We start from the raw sequence: 17,443 nt of genomic DNA, 5'->3' as shown, positions 1-17,443 counted from the left end.
ATGCAATTTATTATCTGACTTGTTAGGCACATTTTTATTCCTGAAGTTATTTAGGCTTTCCATAACAAAGGGGTTGAATACTTATTGACTCAAGACATTTCAGCTTTTCATATATATATATATATATATATATATATATTTTAACATAATTCCACTTTGACATTATGGGGTATTGTGTGTAGATCAGTGACACAAAATCTACATTTAATCGATTTTAAATTCATGCTGTAACACAACAAAATGTGGAAAAGAACAAGGGGGGTGTGAATACTTTCTGAAGACACTGTAGGCCCACAGAATTATACCTACGGAGGAGCGGCTACTATGAAGGAACTTTGAATGTCTTTGAACTTCAGAGAGTTGGCTTAACGTTGGACCAGAGCTAGCTAGCTAACAAGCTTGTGTGTGCAGAGCGGCACCAGAATTAAAATAAAACAAGTCTTACCTTTTTACAGTTAATAAATCCAATGTGAAGCGTGATAACTATAGTATCCTTAACTAGCATTGAAAAAGTCAAACCATTCTTCTCTAATTAAAAATCTCTCTCCCTAATTTCTGAATCACGCTTGTAACGTCAGTAGGATACAATAGATCATGCTTCGGAGGGGGAGGGGCTATAGTAGACTAAGTTTTGGAGGGGGAGGGGCTACAGTAGCCTATGCCGTGGAGGGGGAGGGGCTACAGTAGACTAAGTTTCGGAGGGGGAGGGCTACAGTAGACTATGTCACGGAGGGGGAGGGGCTACAGTAGACTAGGCTTCAGAGGGGGAGGGGCTACAGTAGACTATGCTTCAGAGGGGGAGGGGCTACAGTAGACTATGCTTCAGAGGGGGAGGGGCTACCGTAGACTATGCTTCGGAGGGGGAGGGGCTACAGTAGACTATGCTTCGGAGGGGGAGGGGCTACAGTAGACTATGCTTTGGAGGGGGAGGGGCAGGTAGCCTACACTCACACACATTGGCAAAGATGTTGAGCTGGCAGGCAGAGTGAAGGCTTAGCATAGGCGGTGGAAAAAAGGCCAGAACGTAAAATAACGTTAGTAGCCCTTTCCTGCAGTCAAATGATCTAGTGGCCTCATGGGTGAAATGTTATTCATATTTTTCATAATTAATAAACATAATTTTTTAAAAGCTGCCTAAAATTCAGTGTTTCTATGTCAAACAGTTTTGTTATATTGCAGTCTTCTGTGATGTGCATATAAAGTGTACTATTGGGATGCAAACTCAAAATTGAATACATTCCAACTCTATATCTGACATGGTACAGGTGTCTTCTTTTTTTAAGCCCATAACCATGTGTGTGAGGTGTATACTTTTGTTTCTAAGTAGATTTGTTTAAGACTACCAAGAAACACTCCGTGTGACCCTGATTTAGCCCACTGCAGTAAAAGGTTAACCGGTTCCCATGCTTTTAAAATAACAGTTCAGTTCCGGAACAGTATAGATAACTTAGGTTCCCGGTTCTGATTCTGTTCACTGAACTGGTTCCAACCCCTGGTATTAAAGCAGTTATGCCACTATTAACACAGCAATGCCATCTTAATGATACCTGTTGTCCTGCTTTGTTGATGGTCTGTCTATCAGTCACTAACTGAAAGCAATGTCAAATCAACCACAGTAAGGTACTTTATTTCTAGTAATGCAAAAATAACCAAGGTCAGCAATAGCAATTTTCTTTACATTTTGATTCTTATGTAGAACTACACAAGTCGCTAGTCAAAATCCCATCAGAGTAAAACAGATTATTGGATTTCAGTATTCATATGTTCACTCTGAGTAAGTCATTTGGCTAAAAAAAGCATAGTCACATCGTATTGCAGTCCAGGGCAATATCGCTAAGAGCATGCACATAACCTTGTACACTGTACCACAGTGTAACTGTCAATACACTGCATACCCTTTAGTCCTTAAAGGGGTCAGTACCTTTAGTTACATTGTATGACGATCACATGAAATGTCTGATCCGAAAGCAACCCCTTTCCCCTAGCCCCTACCCTTCAGTGTTCCAGATCTGAAGGAACTGGACAGGTCTAAACAATATGGTCATGGCTCCACCTAGCCTTCCAATAGGCCTTATGACAAGGGTCGACCCTACAGTTAGTTTACTTTCAGGCTAATGAAATAATGCTGGTGTGTACGATGCTTTGATCCCTTTGTGTTTGTCATCGATCACATCGTGGAGGGTTCTTAGTTCCGTTTAAGAATACAAGGGTTCTATGATCAGGTAATCCACTATTCAAGCTCTGTCATTGGTATAAAACTTGAGGTAATAATGTATAAGACGAGTGACTCGTTGGACTCAGGATGTGTGTGAGGGGTTATCTATCATATACATACACCTCTGCTAGCTTGTGCCAGTGTTCGGCACCATAGCATGTACTGTAGCATTTATGCTATTGCTTATACTATGGGGAGAGCCCTGTATTTGCATAACATTCAAAGATTTACATGACCACATATGCATAATGTATACATTACATGTTCCACTATAAGCTCAACATTAATGTAAATCAAACCCAACGATTTACATACAGGGTTCAGGACAAAACAGCATACAATAGCAGTATGTGGCATGACTGTGGCATCATAATCCTTATGGCTGAATCTCAAATCACACCCTATTCCCTTTATAGTGCACTACTTTTGTATACCAGAGCCCTATGCAATATGGGGAATAGGGTCCCATATGAGATCCAGGGGCCTAACACAGCAGCCAGAGAGCCACACAGAGCCTGGGGTCAGACAGGGTCACGTTGGGGGTCATGGGGATGGAGGTAGTAGTGGCACTGGGCCTTTAGTTACAGTCTGTGTTCCCGAGCCCAGTTCTGTGTTCCAGAGCCCTGTTCTGTGTTTCAGAGCCCTGTTCTGTGTTCCAGAGCCCTGTTCTGTGTTTCAGAGCCCTGTTCTGTGTTTCAGAGCCCTGTTCTGTGTTTCAGAGCCCAGGTCAGTGTTCCAGAGCCCTGTTCTGTGTTTCAGAGCCCAGGTCAGTGTTCCAGAGCCCTGTTCTGTGTTTCAGAGCCCTGTTCTGTGTTCCAGAGCCCAGTTCTGTGTTTCAGAGCCCTGTTCTGTGTTTCAGAGCCCAGTTCTGTGTTTCAGAGCCCTGTTCTGTGTTTCAGAGCCCTGTTCTGTGCTTCAGAGCCCTGTTCTGTGTTTCAGAGCCCTGTTCTGTGTTTCAGAGCCCTGTTCTGTGTTCCAGAGCCCAGTTCTGTGTTTCAGAGCCCTGTTCTGTGCTTCAGAGCCCTGTTCTGTGTTTCAGAGCCCTGTTCTGTGCTTCAGAGCCCTGTTCTGTGTTTCAGAGCCCTGTTCTGTGTTTCAGAGCCCTGTTCTGTGTTCCCGAGCCCTGTTCTGTGTTCCCGAGCCCAGTTCTGTGCTTCAGAGCCCTGTTCTGTGTTCCAGAGCCCTGTTCTGTGTTCCAGAGCCCTGTTCTGTGTTTCAGAGCACTGTTCTGTGTTTCAGAGCCCTGTTCTGTGTTCCAGAGCCCTGTTCTGTGCTTCAGAGCCCTGTTCTGTGTTCCAGAGCCCTGTTCTGTGTTCCAGAGCCCAGTTCTGTGTTCCAGAGCCCTGTTCTGTGCTTCAGAGCCCTGTTCTGTGTTCCAGAGCCCTGTTCTGTGTTTCAGAGCACTGTTCTGTGTTCCAGAGCCCTGTTCTGTGTTCCAGAGCCCTGTTCTGTGGTAGAGAGGCCATATAGAGAGGTCAAGACAAATGTATCATTTCCTTGGAATACACACGGGACAGCTAAACTACCAATGGTTTGGTTCCAGCTGCATTCACTGGAAGCTCAATGTGTGACTCTCTGTGAGTGAGTAGCAATAAAGTACTACGTCCTCAAGAATTTAGACATTTATGACATCACTGGCTAATCCCTCTCCATCTCATTCTAGGTTCCAGGTTCCTCCAGGGTCCTGTGTGTCCCAGCCTCCTGTCCTCACTGCCCAGGGACGTAGGTTCCTCCAGGGTCCTGTGTGTCCCAGCCTCCTGTCCTCACTGCCCAGGGACGTAGGTTCCTCCAGGGTCCTGTGTGTCCCAGCCTCCTGTCCTCACTGCCCAGGGACGTAGGTTCCTCCAGGGTCCTGTGTGTCCCAGCCTCCTGTCCTCACTGCCCAGGGACGTAGGTTTCTCCAGGGTCCTGTGTCCCCCAGCCTCCTGTCCTCACTGCCCAGGGACGTAGGTTCCTCCAGGGTCCTGTGTGTCCCAGCCTCCTGTCCTCACTGCCCAGGGACGTAGGTTCCTCCAGGGTCCTGTGTGTCCCAGCCTCCTGTCCTCACTGCCCAGGGACGTAGGTTCCTCCAGGGTCCTGTGTGTCCCAGCCTCCTGTCCTCACTGCCCTGGGACGTAGGGCCAGCTAATGGAGCTCCCAGACAGCTGCATGTCCCTGATGAGGGTCTCGATGGGCGTCTTGCCAACCAGGCGCATAAAGAACAGCTGGGAGATGAGGTTAGCTGGCACGGCCCTGAGGGCAGGCAGGCGGAGGAGCAGACGGCCGAAGCGCTGGGGCTGACCCGGATACTGCATCCTCTCGTACTCCATCAGAGCCACCTGGGCCTTCTCCTGCAGAGACTCCACGTGGACGGGGTCTGTCAGCCCGCACGCATCTGAAGAGGACAACAGCGGACACACACACAGACACAGACAGACAGACGTAAGCATGGATTTAACACACACACACACACACAGACAGACAGATGTAAGCATGGATTTAAAGTAAATCAGAAGTTCAACAATGGTCAGTGCTATAGTGCAGAACGCAGGCAGGAGAATATAATGACTTGAGATCAATGAGACTGATTGAAAGATTAGTTGTGCTATTGCAGAGGTGTAGGTCAATATTTCTCATATGGACAGAGCTACAATGCTTTAAAAGGCTGTTCATATGAGAAATGTTGACCTACAGACTGACCTTAGAATCTGCATGACTCATTTAGTTTAGATTTAAATACTAGTGGGAGTAAAAGGAACACTCCTTCCAAAGCTGTGAGCCTGGGCCTGTATCCCACTTCCTCCTGTATTATCTCTTTCTAATCTGAGCGTCTTCAGGAAGTATTCACACCCCCCTGATTTTTTCCAAATGTTGTTGTTACAAAGTGGGATTAAAATTGATTTAATTGTCATTTCTTGTCAACTATCTACACAAAATACTCTAACGTGGAAGAAAAATTCTGACATTTGGAAAAAAAGAAATCATGACAAATAAAACACTAATATATCTTGATTAGATAAATATTCAAACCACTGCGTCAATACATGTTAGAATCACCTTTGGCAGAGATTACAACTGTGAGTCTTTCTGGGTAAGTCTAAGAGCTTTCCAAATCTGGATTGTGCAACATTTGCTCATTATTCTTTTCAACATTCTTCAAGCTCTGTCAAATTGTTTTTTGATAATCGCTAGACAACCATTTCCAGGTCTTGCCATTGATTTTCAAGCAGATTTATGTCAAAACTGTAACTCGGCCACTCAGGAACATTCACTGTCTTCTTGGTAAACAACTCAAGTGTAGATTTGGCCTTGTGTTTTAGGTTATTGTCCTGCTAAAAGGTGAATTCATCTCCCAGTGTCTGTATAGGGGTTTTGGTTTGGGCCTTTGAGTGATGACCAACCAGTACACTGACCTGGAGACAAGAGGGAGATGGCCTTGAGGCAGCTGTACTCTGCTGAGTCCACCTGAAGCCGGGTCAGCTTGTCCACCTGGTCCTGGAACACCCTCACCTGGTCCATGAAGGACACCACCCTCTCTGCTGACATGGGCGAGGAGTGGAAGCCGGCGGCGGCCAGCAGAGGAGCCATGTGTAGCGGCAGGGCAGACTGGGCTGCATTCAGGATGAACAGCTCGCTCCAGCTCAGTCTCAGCAGAGCCACCTGCTCAGAGACGGGCAGCTCAGGGAAGTAAGGGATGTTCCTGGCCCACTCGATGGTGCTGAAGAGGAGGCGCGCCGCCAGCTCGCAGATGTTGTCGATGCCCATTACGGAGCCTCCTCCAGCGCCTTGCATCTGCTGCTGCTGGCCGTACTGGGGGGCGTAGCGGCTGCTGGGGTAGGGTTCGGCACGGAGCAGCTGGGAGATGAGCTCAGACACAGGCTGGCCATTGAAGAATTCGCCCCCTACTGGCCCGGCCCCAGTACCGCCTCCTCCGCCGACCAGAGAAGTGGGACTGATGCCTGAGTGGGACGGAGGGATGCGTCCACGCTGGACTGCTGGAGGGAGAGAGAGATGGAGGAGAGGGGGAGAGAAAGGGCTTTGTAGAGGTTATAGAGGATAATATAAAACAGGGGAGGGTTTTGGGGAGGGTTGTTTCACTTTTGTTTTGCTTTGGGGAGGGTTGTTCCACTTTGTTTTGTTGCTTTGGGGAGGGTTGTTTCAGTTTGTTTTGTTGATTTGGGGAGGGGAGTGAATTTTTCCCTTGTTTACATTGAATCTTCTGCAGGATTTACTAGATCACCATTTCTTCCACCCTAGACACATTTTCTCATCTGCTTGCATGCGCCTCCCCTATATCAAGGTGTTTTGGTACTTCCCTTATGTTTTTCCCCGCCCTAACTTTTACTACACCACCAGGTCAATATAGTCTAGTCTAACTGCTATCCTGCCCTCTATCCACCATTCATAGTGACAATAGTGGTAGGTGGATTGTTTGTCCAGATCTATAATATGCTAACTAGCAATCATACCACACATAAAATCATTAAAAGCTGCACACATTTTCAATATAAGCAGAGAGGCCAGGTGCATCATTGGCCATGAAAGAACAGTGAAGACAGGAGACACGCAGCTCAAAAAGCTCCCCTAATGATCTTGTTTAGGGACAATACAACTATCCTACCTAGACTGGCCTTGCAACAAATAATTGCATGATGGTTTTCAAGTGAGTACAAAATTCTACTCTAGGCTGTAAACTGCATTGAAAATGTCATTTGAATAACGGCGCAAAAGCCCTGTAATTTGAATATTTCCTTCCATTCATTTCATTTGGATCAGTTGTGGGTCTACTACAGGTCTAGAGAGACATACTGAGATGTGCTGTCTGTTGCGGATCATCACGCTCCCAGGGATGTAGCTCAGTTGGTAGAGCATGGCGTTTGCAACGCCAGGGTTGTGGGTTCAATTCCCACGGGGGGCCAGTATGAAAAATAAAATAATGTATGCACTCACTAACTGTAAGTCGCTCTGGATAAGAGCGTCTGCTAAAATGACTAAAATGTAAAAATAAATATTTGTGTGACATAAACACAACCACTCACAATGTTTTAATCTGATTAGGCTATTTTTTTAAATTACCCTGTAGGCTACCTGCACATGTTCATCCAAAATATAATTCCAGCAACCAAACTGTGAAGAATGTGGTGTTGAAGCGCCCGAAGTCGGTATGCTTTGCTTATTGGTTGTGGTGCATTGGTGGAACATTTGTTGCATATATTTTATAGATTTGTAAATATAGCATCAAACTGTTGAAAATCGGATTTCCACCTAGCTCAGGGTTTTCTTGCAAGAAGAAAGATGTGCTGACAGAGCTGTAGACCAGCGTTTCCCATACTCAGTCCTGGGGGCCCGCTGGGTGCATATTTTGGTTTTTGCCCTAACACTACACAGCTGATTCAAATAATCAACTAATCATCAAGCTTTGATAATTTAAATCGGCTGTGTGGTGTTAGGGCAAAAAACAAACGTGCACCCTTTGGGGTTCCAAGGACCGAGCTTGGGAAACGCTGACCTAGCACCTCTGATCGAGCTTGGGAAACGCTGACCTAGCACCTCTGATCGTAGTGTCTAATGAAACATGCAAGGAGAGTTAGCTCGTCCGTGGTGCTTGGCGAACCCTCAACCTTCTGGCCCGTAGCCTGCATGGCGCATGCTGAAGTGTCAAAGTCGATATCCATATTTATAAACAGGGTAGCTATAGTTACACTATATATACAAAAGTACAGTATGTGGACACCCCTTCAAATGAGTGGATTCTGCTATTTCAGCCACACCAGCTGCTGGCAGGTGTATAAAATCGAGCACACAGCCATGCAATCTCCATAGACAAAAATTGGCAGTAGAATGGCCTTACTGAAGAGCTCAGTAACTTTCGACGTGGCACCGTCATACATTAGGATGCCACCTTTCAGTTCGTCAAATTTCTGCCCCTCTAGAGCTGCCCTGGTCAACTGTAAGTGCTGTTATTGTGAAGTGGAAACCTCTAGGAGCAACAACGGCTCAGCCGCGAAGTGGTAGGCCACACAAGCTCACAGAATGGGAATGCCGAGTGCTGAAGCGCGTAGCACGTAAAAATCGTCTGTCCTCGGTTGCAACACTCGGCATTCCTTGGTGGAGGAGGAATAGTGGTCTGGAGCTGTTTTTCATGGTTCGGGCTAGGCCCCTTAGTTCTAGTGAAGGGAAATCTTAACTCTACAGCAGGGGTGTCAAACTCATTTTAGCTCAGGGGCCACATGGAGGAAAATCTATTCCCAAGTGGGCCGGACCGGAAAAATCATGGTATATATAACTTAAAAACAACAACTTCAGATTGTTTTCTTTGTTTTAATACGATCAACATACAACATAAAGCTGGAGCCTGAGGACAGTGTCCAAAAGCACAACATCACTATTAATCATAAAACACCTCAAGTTATTTGAAAGTTCTGAGGACAAAGAACACACAAACACACAATGCCTCAGTGATTCACAGAAGTATATCACAGATCACAGAACTATATCAGGGTGTCATTTCTCAGGCAGAAATGTAGATAAAAATAATGAAATCCTGTTCCCCAAACAAGTGCAAGAACCACAGAGTCAAGAATAGGTTAAATATACAAATAAAATAAAATCAATTAAAAACAATAGCACATCAACATAAAAACATAAATCTGAAAGCATTGCTCAAACTCCCGTAACAGTCCAGTTATTTTATCTTTGAACCGCTTCATGTCTGCCACATGTTGGGTCGCGCACACATTTTTCAGACAGGGGAAGTGAGCTGCATCACCACCGGCAAGTTGCATCTCCCACAATGACAGCTTCAACTTGAAAGAACGTATGCTGTCATAATACTGCGTGACAACTTTGTTGCGCCCTTGCAGCTGTTTGTTCAAGTTATTCAGGTGCTCTGTAACATCCACCATAAATGCAAGGTCCGGCATCCATTCTGCGGAATGAAATTCTAACACTGGTTTGCCCTTTTCTTCCATGAACTGTTCAATTTCTTCTCGTAAATCAAAGAAACGCCTCAGCACAGCACCTCGGCTTAACCATCTTACCTCAGTGTGGTATGGCAGGCCATAGATGTGGTCTTTCTCTCTGAGAAGGCTGTCAAACTGACGGTGATTCAGGCTTCTGGATCGGATGAAATGAACAGTTTGGATGACCACCTTCATGACGTTATCCATCTTTAATGACTTGCAACACAAGCCTCCTGGTGCAAAATACAGTGAAAAGTCAAAAAATCACGTCCTCCATTTGCAGATTGCACTTTCTCTCTGAACTTTGTCACAACGCCTGCTTTTTTCCCGATCATTGAGGGCGCACCATCTGTAGCCAGGCTGACAGCGCGGGACCAGTCCACTCCGACCCTGTCCAGCGCGCCGACGAGCGCGGTAAAAATATCAGCTGCTGTCGTTGTATCTGTCATCGGCACCAACTCCACGAACTCCTCGTGACGGTCAATGTGTCATCAACTCCGCGGATGAAAAAATGGCCAGTTGTGCAACATCTGTAATGTCCGTGCTTTCATCAATTGCAACCGAAAACGCAATAAATGACTTTACTTTTTGCTTCAACTGGCTGTCCAAATCCACTGAAAGATCGGAAATCCTGTCTGCAACTGTGTTTCTTGTCAGGCTGATATTTGCAAAAGCCTGCCGCTTTTCAGGGCACACAATCTCCGCTGCCTTCATCATGCATGTTTTTACAAATTCACCCTCACTAAATGGTTTTGAAGCCACTGCGATTTCATTAGCAATGAGGTAGCTAGCTTTCACTGCAGCGTCACTGATGTCTCGGCTGTGAGTAAACACAGACTGCTGTTTCTTCAGACCCGCCAACAGTTCATTCACCTTCTCTCATCTACGCTGTCCTTGAAAGTTGTCATATTTGTCGGCATGAAGACTCACATAGTGGCGACGAAGGTTATATTCTTTCAGCACTGCAACATGCTCTGAACACACCAAACATACAGCTTTCCCATTCAATTCCGTGATTAAATAGGATGACCATTTTTTTTGGAACACTCTGCACTCTGCGTCCACTTTTCTCTTTTTTGACAGAGACATATTGGGGCAATGAGGGTGCCAAAGCACATAATGTTAAAAGTAGAAGCCGTAATAAATATCGCGGGCAAAACAAAGTAGCTCATTGGCTGCACGTGCTTGACCTACTTGCTCTGCCCCGGTATAAACAGTTTGCTTGCTTAACACAATTGCTATTGCGCCATCCAGTGGACGCAATTGGAACAGCAGTTTATTTTATTGAAAAATTGCAATGCATTTTTATACTTAAAAAATAAATAAAATAAAAAATTTTTTTTTTTTTTTTTCAAAATCATCTCGCGGGCCGGATTAAACCCGTTTGCGGGCCTGATCCGGCCCGCGGGCCGTACGTTTGACACCCCTGCTCTACAGCATACAATGACATTCTAAACATTTCTGTGCTTCCAACTTTGTGGCAACAGTTTGGGAAAGGCCCTTTCCTGTTTCAGCATGACAATGCCCCCGTGCACAAAGCGAGGTCCATACAGAAATGGTTTGTTGAGATCGGTGTGGAAGAACTTGACTGGACTGCACAGAGCCCTGACCTCAACCCCATCGAACACCTTTGGGATGAATTGGAACGCCGACTTCGAGCCAGGCCTAATCGCCCAACATCAGTGCTCGACCTCACCAACGCTCTTGTGGCTGAATGGAAACAAATCCCTGCAGCAATGTTCCAACATCTAGTGGAAAGCCTTCCCAGAAGAGTGGAGGCTGTTATAGCAGCAAAGGGGGGACCAACTCCATATTAATGCTCATGATTTTGGAATGAGATGTTCGACTAGCAGGTGTCCACATACTTTTGGTAATGTAATGTATTTGTGGCTGTAAACACTATTGTGAGGGAGGACGGGGAGGGTGTCCAATGTTTTTTTCAGTACAAGGGGAGGGTCGTGTCAAAATACTTTTATCGTTGGGGAGGGGGAAGTATTTTATTTATTGACACCTCAAGCTGGATCCGTCAACCGGCGAAGGTGATCCAAGCGTTTCCAGGTAATGTGGAAACACTGTGGCCTGGCTGCGTCAGTGCTGTTGTTGGGTCACTCAGACCCCTGCATGAATATCCCTGCTGAATATAGCTCTGGACTGGTGTCAGCTCAAAGCAGAATACATATGACAGCTAGGGTGGCTGGCTCGGTTATTTAACCTTCACACTGCCTGGGAAATGCCTCTGCCGCCTAGCCCTGAATGATACGTACTACGTAGTGGAGGTACTTAGAGACTAGGGGTCAAGAATATGTTGGTTAGAGAGAGGGCAAAGAAGGATAGAGCTAAACTGGTTTACAAATACTATGCTACATGAATTAAGTATAAAACATGTTTGCATTTACAGTTGAAGTCGGAAGTTTCCATACACCTTAGCCAAATACATTTAAACTCAGTTTTTCACAATTCCTGACATTTAATCCTAGTAAAAATTCCCTGTCTTAGGTCAGTTAGGATCACCACTTTATTTTAAGAATGTGAAATGTCAGAATAATAGTAAAGAGAATGATATATTTCAGCTTTTATTACTTTCATCACATTCCCAGTGGGTCAGAAGTTTACATTCACTCAATTAGCATTTGGTAGCATTGCCTTTAAATTGTTTAACTTGGGTCAAACGTTTCAGGTAGCCTTCCACAAGCTTCTCACAATAAGTCGGGTGAATTTTGTCCCATTCCTCCTGACAGAGCTGGTGTATCTGAGTCAGGTTTGTTGGCCTCCTTGCTCGCACACGCTTTTTCAGTTCTGCCCACAAATGTTCTATAGGATTGAGGTCAGGGCTTTGTGATGGCCACTCCAATACCTTGACTTTGTTGTCCTTAAGCCATTTTGCCACAACTTTGGAAGTATGCTTGGGGTCATTGTCCATTTGGAAGACCATTTGCGACCAAGCTTTAACTTCCTGACTGATGTCTTGAGATGTTGCTTCAATATATCCACATCATTTTCCTTCCTCATGATGCCATCTGTTTTGTGAAGTGCACCAGTTCCTCCTGCAGCAAAGCACCCCCACAGCATGATGCTGCCAACCCCGTGCTTCACAGTTGGGATGGTGTTCTTCGGCTTGCAAGCAGCCCCCTTTAACCTCCAAACATAACAATGGTCATTATGGCCAAACAGTTCTATTTTTGTTTCATCAGACCAGAGGAAATTTCTCCAAAAAGTACGATCTTTGTCCCCATGTGCAGTTGCAAACCGTAGTCTGTCTTTTTTATGGCAGTTTTGGAGCAGTGGCTTATTCCTTGCTGAGCGGCCATTCAGGTTATTTCGATATAGGACTCGTTTTACTGTGGATATAGATACTTTGTACCTGTTTCCTCCAGCATCTCCACAAGGTCCTTTGCTGTTGTTCTGGGATTGATTTGCACTTTTCGCACCAAAGTACGTTCATCTCTAGGAGACAGAACGCGTCTCCTTTCTGAGCGGTATGACAGCTGCGTGGTCCCATAGTGTTTATACTTGCGTACTATTGTTTGTACAGATGAACGCGGTACCTTCAGGTGTTTGGAAATTGCTCCCAAGAATGAACCAGACTTGTGGAGGTCTACAATTGATTTTCCCATGATGTCAAGCAAAGAGGCACTGAGTTTGAAGGTAGGCCTTGAAATACATCCACAGGTACACCTCCAATTGACTCAAATTATGTCAATTAGCCTATCAGAAGCTTCTAAAGCCATGACATCATTTTCTGGAATTTTCCAAGCTGTTTAAAGGCACAGTCAACTTAGTGTATGTAAACTTCTGACCCACTGGAATTGTGATACAGTGAATTATAAGTGAAATAATCTGTCTGTAAACAATTGTTGGAAAAATTACTTGTGTCATGCACAAAGTAGATGTCCTAACCGACTTTCCAAAACTATAGTTTGTTAACAAGAAATGTGTGGAGTGGTTGAAAAACGAGTTTTAATGACTCCAACCTAAGTGTATGTAAACTTCCGACTTCAACTGTATATGAAACTCTGAGACAGTTTTCCTCACCCATTAACACCTTACAATAGCTTTAGGGATTTTAAAATTGAGCTTGATGTAGTTTACAGTGTAAATATGTAAATATTTTGGCCAACTGACAGAGTTGTGAAATGTCAGCTCTGTTTATAATGGCAGGGGCATGTTTTTGAAAAAACGATCTTGATGCAGTCAGTTATGATATATGGAACATTTGGATAGGTCTCTGCTTTAGGCATATTCTGACTTGCAGAGATGTTGTGCAATAGGTAAAATAGGACAGTTACCTTCTTTGCGCATACCAACACGGAAGCATTTCTTCAGACGGCAGTATTGGCACTGGTTGCGGTGATGCTGGTCTATCTGGCATTCTCGATTCGACCTGCACAACAGAACATTAGACATAGAACTTAGAACATAGAACGTGTTATCATAATGTAATTCTCTCTACAATTTTATCTCTCTCTCTCTCTCTCTCTCTCTCTCTCTCTCTCTCTCTCTCTCTCTCTCTCTCTCTCTCTCTCTCTCTCTCTCTCTCTCTCTCTCTCTCTCCCTCCCTCCCTCCCTCCCTCCCCTGATCGGTAGGATAGTCAGTTTTACGAGGGCATGTTTGGCAGCATGAGTGAAGGAGGCTTTGTTGCGAAATAGGAAGCCGATTCTAGATCTAACTTTTGATTGGAGATGCTTCATGTGAGTCTGGAAGGAGAGATTACAGTCTAACCAGACACCTAGGTATTTGTAGTTGTCCACATACTCTAGGTCAGACCCGTCGAGAGTAGTGATTCTAGTCGGGTGGGCGGGTGCAAGCAGCATTCGGTTGAAGAGCATGCATTTAGTTTTACTAGTGTTTAAGAGCAGTTGGAGGCTACGGAAGGAGTGTTGTATGGCGTTGAAGCTCGTTTGGAGGTTTGTTAACACAGTGTCCAATGAAGGGCCAGATGTATACAAAATGGTGTCGTCCGCATAGAGGTGGATCCGAGCATCACCAGCAGCAAGAGCGACATCATTGATATACACAGAAAATAGAGTCGGCCTGAGAATTGAACCCTGTGGCACCCCCATAGAGACTGCCAGAGGTCCAGACAACAGGTCCTCCGATTTGACACATTGAACTCTATCTGAGAAGTAGTTGGTCAACCAGGCGAGGCAGTCATTTGAGAAACCAAGGCTATTTAGTCTGCCAATAAGAATGCGGTGGTTGACAGAGTCTAAAGCCTTGGCCAGGTCGATGAAGATGGCTGCACAGTACTGTCTTTTATCGATCGCGGTTATAATATCATTTAGGACCTTGAGTGTGGCTGAGGTGCACCCATGACCAGCTCGGAAACTGGATTGCATAGCAGAGAAGGTACGGTGGGATTCGAAATGGTCGGTGATCTGTTTGTTAACTTGGCTTTCAAATACTTTCGAAAGGCAGGGCAGGATGGATATAGGTCTGTCACAGTTTGGATCTAGAGTGTCACCCCCTTTGAAGAGGGGGATGACCGTGGCAGATTTCCAATCTCTGGGGATCTCAGACGTTACGAAAGAGAGGTTGAACAGGCTAGTAATAGGGGTTGCGACTATTTCGGCAGCTAATTTTTTTAATGATTGAGTGACAGGTTGCCGCAAAATCGGAATCTCCGCTGCGCTGTGTCAGCACAATGGAAGAGCGTGCCACGGTGTATATAGGGGGGCTATGGAAAGCCACTGAGGTGGTTAGGTATGACTTCTTTGGGTTTCCATAAAAAGCGGGAAAAAACATTACTCATCTGTGGTAGGCTAAGTGAATAATGTGGTATGACTCTGCCTGTAATATTTTATTTTGATTTATAAAGGCAGGGGTCAAGTATACCGTTGAAGCTGTTTCACCCAACTCTGCCTCACGCCCCACCACTCCAGAGTTTAGTTAGCTTCTTAGCCAGCTGTAAAAAACACTAGTGTTATTAGCTTTAGCCTATTTAGCTAGCTCGAACCAGCTAATCTGCCACTGCCATGATGGATATCAGAAATTGGCTCCGCCAAAGTACCCAAACAAAGCCAAAATTAGAAGGAGAGTGATGAGCCATCGAGGCAGCCGCTGGAATTCTCGGTTACTGCAGATGCAGCATTTTGTTTCCCATGTCGAAAGTTCTGTTTTGAGTCCAATGCTAACGCAGACAAGGCTTCACCCAAGCTGGGTATTCTAACTGGAAGAATTCTATTGATGGTACCAGAGGATTTGCTAGGCAGGCATCAAGCAAAGAGCATTTGAAATGCACTGCCGTGTGGGAAGAAAAAGCAAGTTGTAAGTGCTATACTGAGGTGTCAACACTTGTTAATGATGGGCAGCTGGCAAAAAATTGCACGTATGTGTCGGTGATTGTGGACATTACTGAGTTCCTCGTTTCAAACCAGCAACCACTGAGGGGGACATTGGATGTGACAAACGTGTTCAGTCAGCACAGAAGAAGCATGCTACACCCGAGGAAAGCTCAACTAATCCAACTGGCATCTGACGGGGGATCTTACAAGAGGATTTCGGGGAGAGCATCAAGGATGCTGCAACTCTTCTGAAAAGGTAAGAAACAATCTAGCTGGTTGGTTTTTATCAAAATATTGCTTTAGTGTGTAGGGTGCTGTCCATGGTGCTGGTAGAGTGCATGGAGATTTCACGCTATTGAACATGTCACTTCTTGATCAATAGCATTTGAACTTTTATGTTTATTGTGGTATAGCGTGATGTAAGCAGAATTCAATATCATTCCAATGCAAGAACCCAAATGACGCCCCTGGGCCGTAGATGAACATCGTTATGTTTCATCATAGAAATATATTAATTCTATTATGTTATTCTTGGTACACTATTTGTTTTCGTGGTTGTAAATGGAACTGTACGTATTGGAAACGTACCATATGTTGCTGAAGCAGGCCTATAGGCCTATTTGTTTGGCAAGACAGCTGTGCATGGCTGCATCTCGCTGTAGGCTACGTTTTGGTTATTAGGATCTCCATTCGTCTTTCGTTAAATGCGTTGGTTTACTGTTAATGTAACTAGCCTAAATATACAGTGGGGAAAAAAAGTATTTAGTCAGCCACCAATTGTGCAAGTTCTCCCACTTAAAAAGATGAGAGAGGCCTGTAATTGAGGAAAAAAAATCCAGAAAATCACATTGTAGGATTTTTTATGAATTTATTTGCAAATTATGGTGGAAAATAACATTAATAATATTTGGTCACCTACAAACAAGCAAGATTTCTGGCTCTCACAGACCTGTAACTTCTTCTTTAAGAGGCTCCTCTGTCCTCCACTCGTTACCTGTATTAATGGCACCTGTTTGAACTTGTTATCAGTATAAAAGACACCTGTCCACAACCTCAAACAGTCACACTCCAAACTCCACTATGGCCAAGACCAAAGAGCTGTCAAAGGACACCAGAAACAACATTGTAGACCTGCACCAGGCTGGGAAGACTGAATCTGGAATAGGTAAGCAGCTTGGTTTGAAGAAATCAACTGTGGGAGCAATTATTAGGAAATGGAAGACATACAAGACCACTGATAATCTCCCTCGATCTGGGGCTCCACGCAAGATCTCACCCCGTGGGGTCAAAATGATCACAAGAACGGTGAGCAAAAATCCCAGAACCACACAGGGGGACCTAGTGAATGACCTGCAGAGAGCTGGGACCAAAGTAACAAAGCCTACCATCAGTAACACACTACGCCGCCAGGGACTCAATTCCTGCAGTGCCAGACGTGTCCCCCTGCTTAAGCCAGTACATGTCCAGGCCCGTCTGAAGTTTGCTAGAGTGCATTTGGATGATCCAGAAGAGGATTGGGAGAATGTCATATGGTCAGATGAAACCAAAATATAACTTTTTGGTAAAAACTCAACTCGTCGTGTTTGGAGGACAAAGAATGCTGAGTTGCATCCAAAGAACACCATACCTACTGTGAAGCATGGGGGTGGAAACATCATGCTTTGGGGCTGTTTTTCTGCAAAGGGACCAGGACGACTGATCCGTGTAAAGGAAAGAATGAATGGGGCCATGTATCGTGAGATTTTGAGTGAAAACCTCCTTCCATCAGCAAGGGCATTGAAGATGAAACGTGGCTGGGTCTTTCAGCATGACAATGATCCCAAACACACCGCCCGGGCAACGAAGCAGTGGCTTCGTAAGAAGCATTTCAATGTCCTGGAGTGGCCTAGCCAGTCTCCAGATCTCAACCCCATAGAAAATCTTTGGAGGGAGTTGAAAGTCTGTGTTGCCCAGCGACAGCCCCAAAACATCACTGCTCTAGAGGAGATCTGCATGGAGGAATGGG

General features: G+C 45.1%; 1 protein-coding gene across 1 annotated transcript; it reads right to left on the bottom strand.

Annotated features, from left to right (window-relative positions):
* Window positions 1-1,602: 1,602 nt before the first annotated feature.
* nr2f6b (nuclear receptor subfamily 2, group F, member 6b) lies at window positions 1,603-13,536 on the bottom strand. The gene is made up of 3 exons (XM_084163539.1): window positions 13,443-13,536; window positions 5,608-6,189; window positions 1,603-4,589 (listed from the first exon to the last, which is right to left on the bottom strand). Exons 1-3 carry the CDS (start codon window positions 13,453-13,455, stop codon window positions 4,315-4,317), a joined length of 870 nt encoding a protein of 289 aa, XP_084019665.1. The 5' UTR covers window positions 13,456-13,536; the 3' UTR covers window positions 1,603-4,314.
* Window positions 13,537-17,443: the final 3,907 nt, after the last annotated feature.

This window comes from Coregonus lavaretus (genome assembly GCF_964263955.1).
Source record: "Coregonus lavaretus genome assembly, chromosome: 6".
NCBI classification, from domain to species: Eukaryota; Metazoa; Chordata; class Actinopteri; order Salmoniformes; family Salmonidae; genus Coregonus; species Coregonus lavaretus.
The sequence above is the reverse complement of the archived record's forward strand: the minus strand, read 5'-3'. Positions and strand labels throughout refer to the sequence as shown.

What these genes read in the sequence shown, in the direction of transcription:
- nr2f6b (XM_084163539.1), bottom strand. An exon ending in CATCTCCCTCTTGTCTCCAG is followed by an intron (nt 4,590 to 5,607) that starts GTCAGTGTACTG and finishes TGTCCTCTTCAG; the next exon opens with ATGCGTGCGGGCTGACAGAC.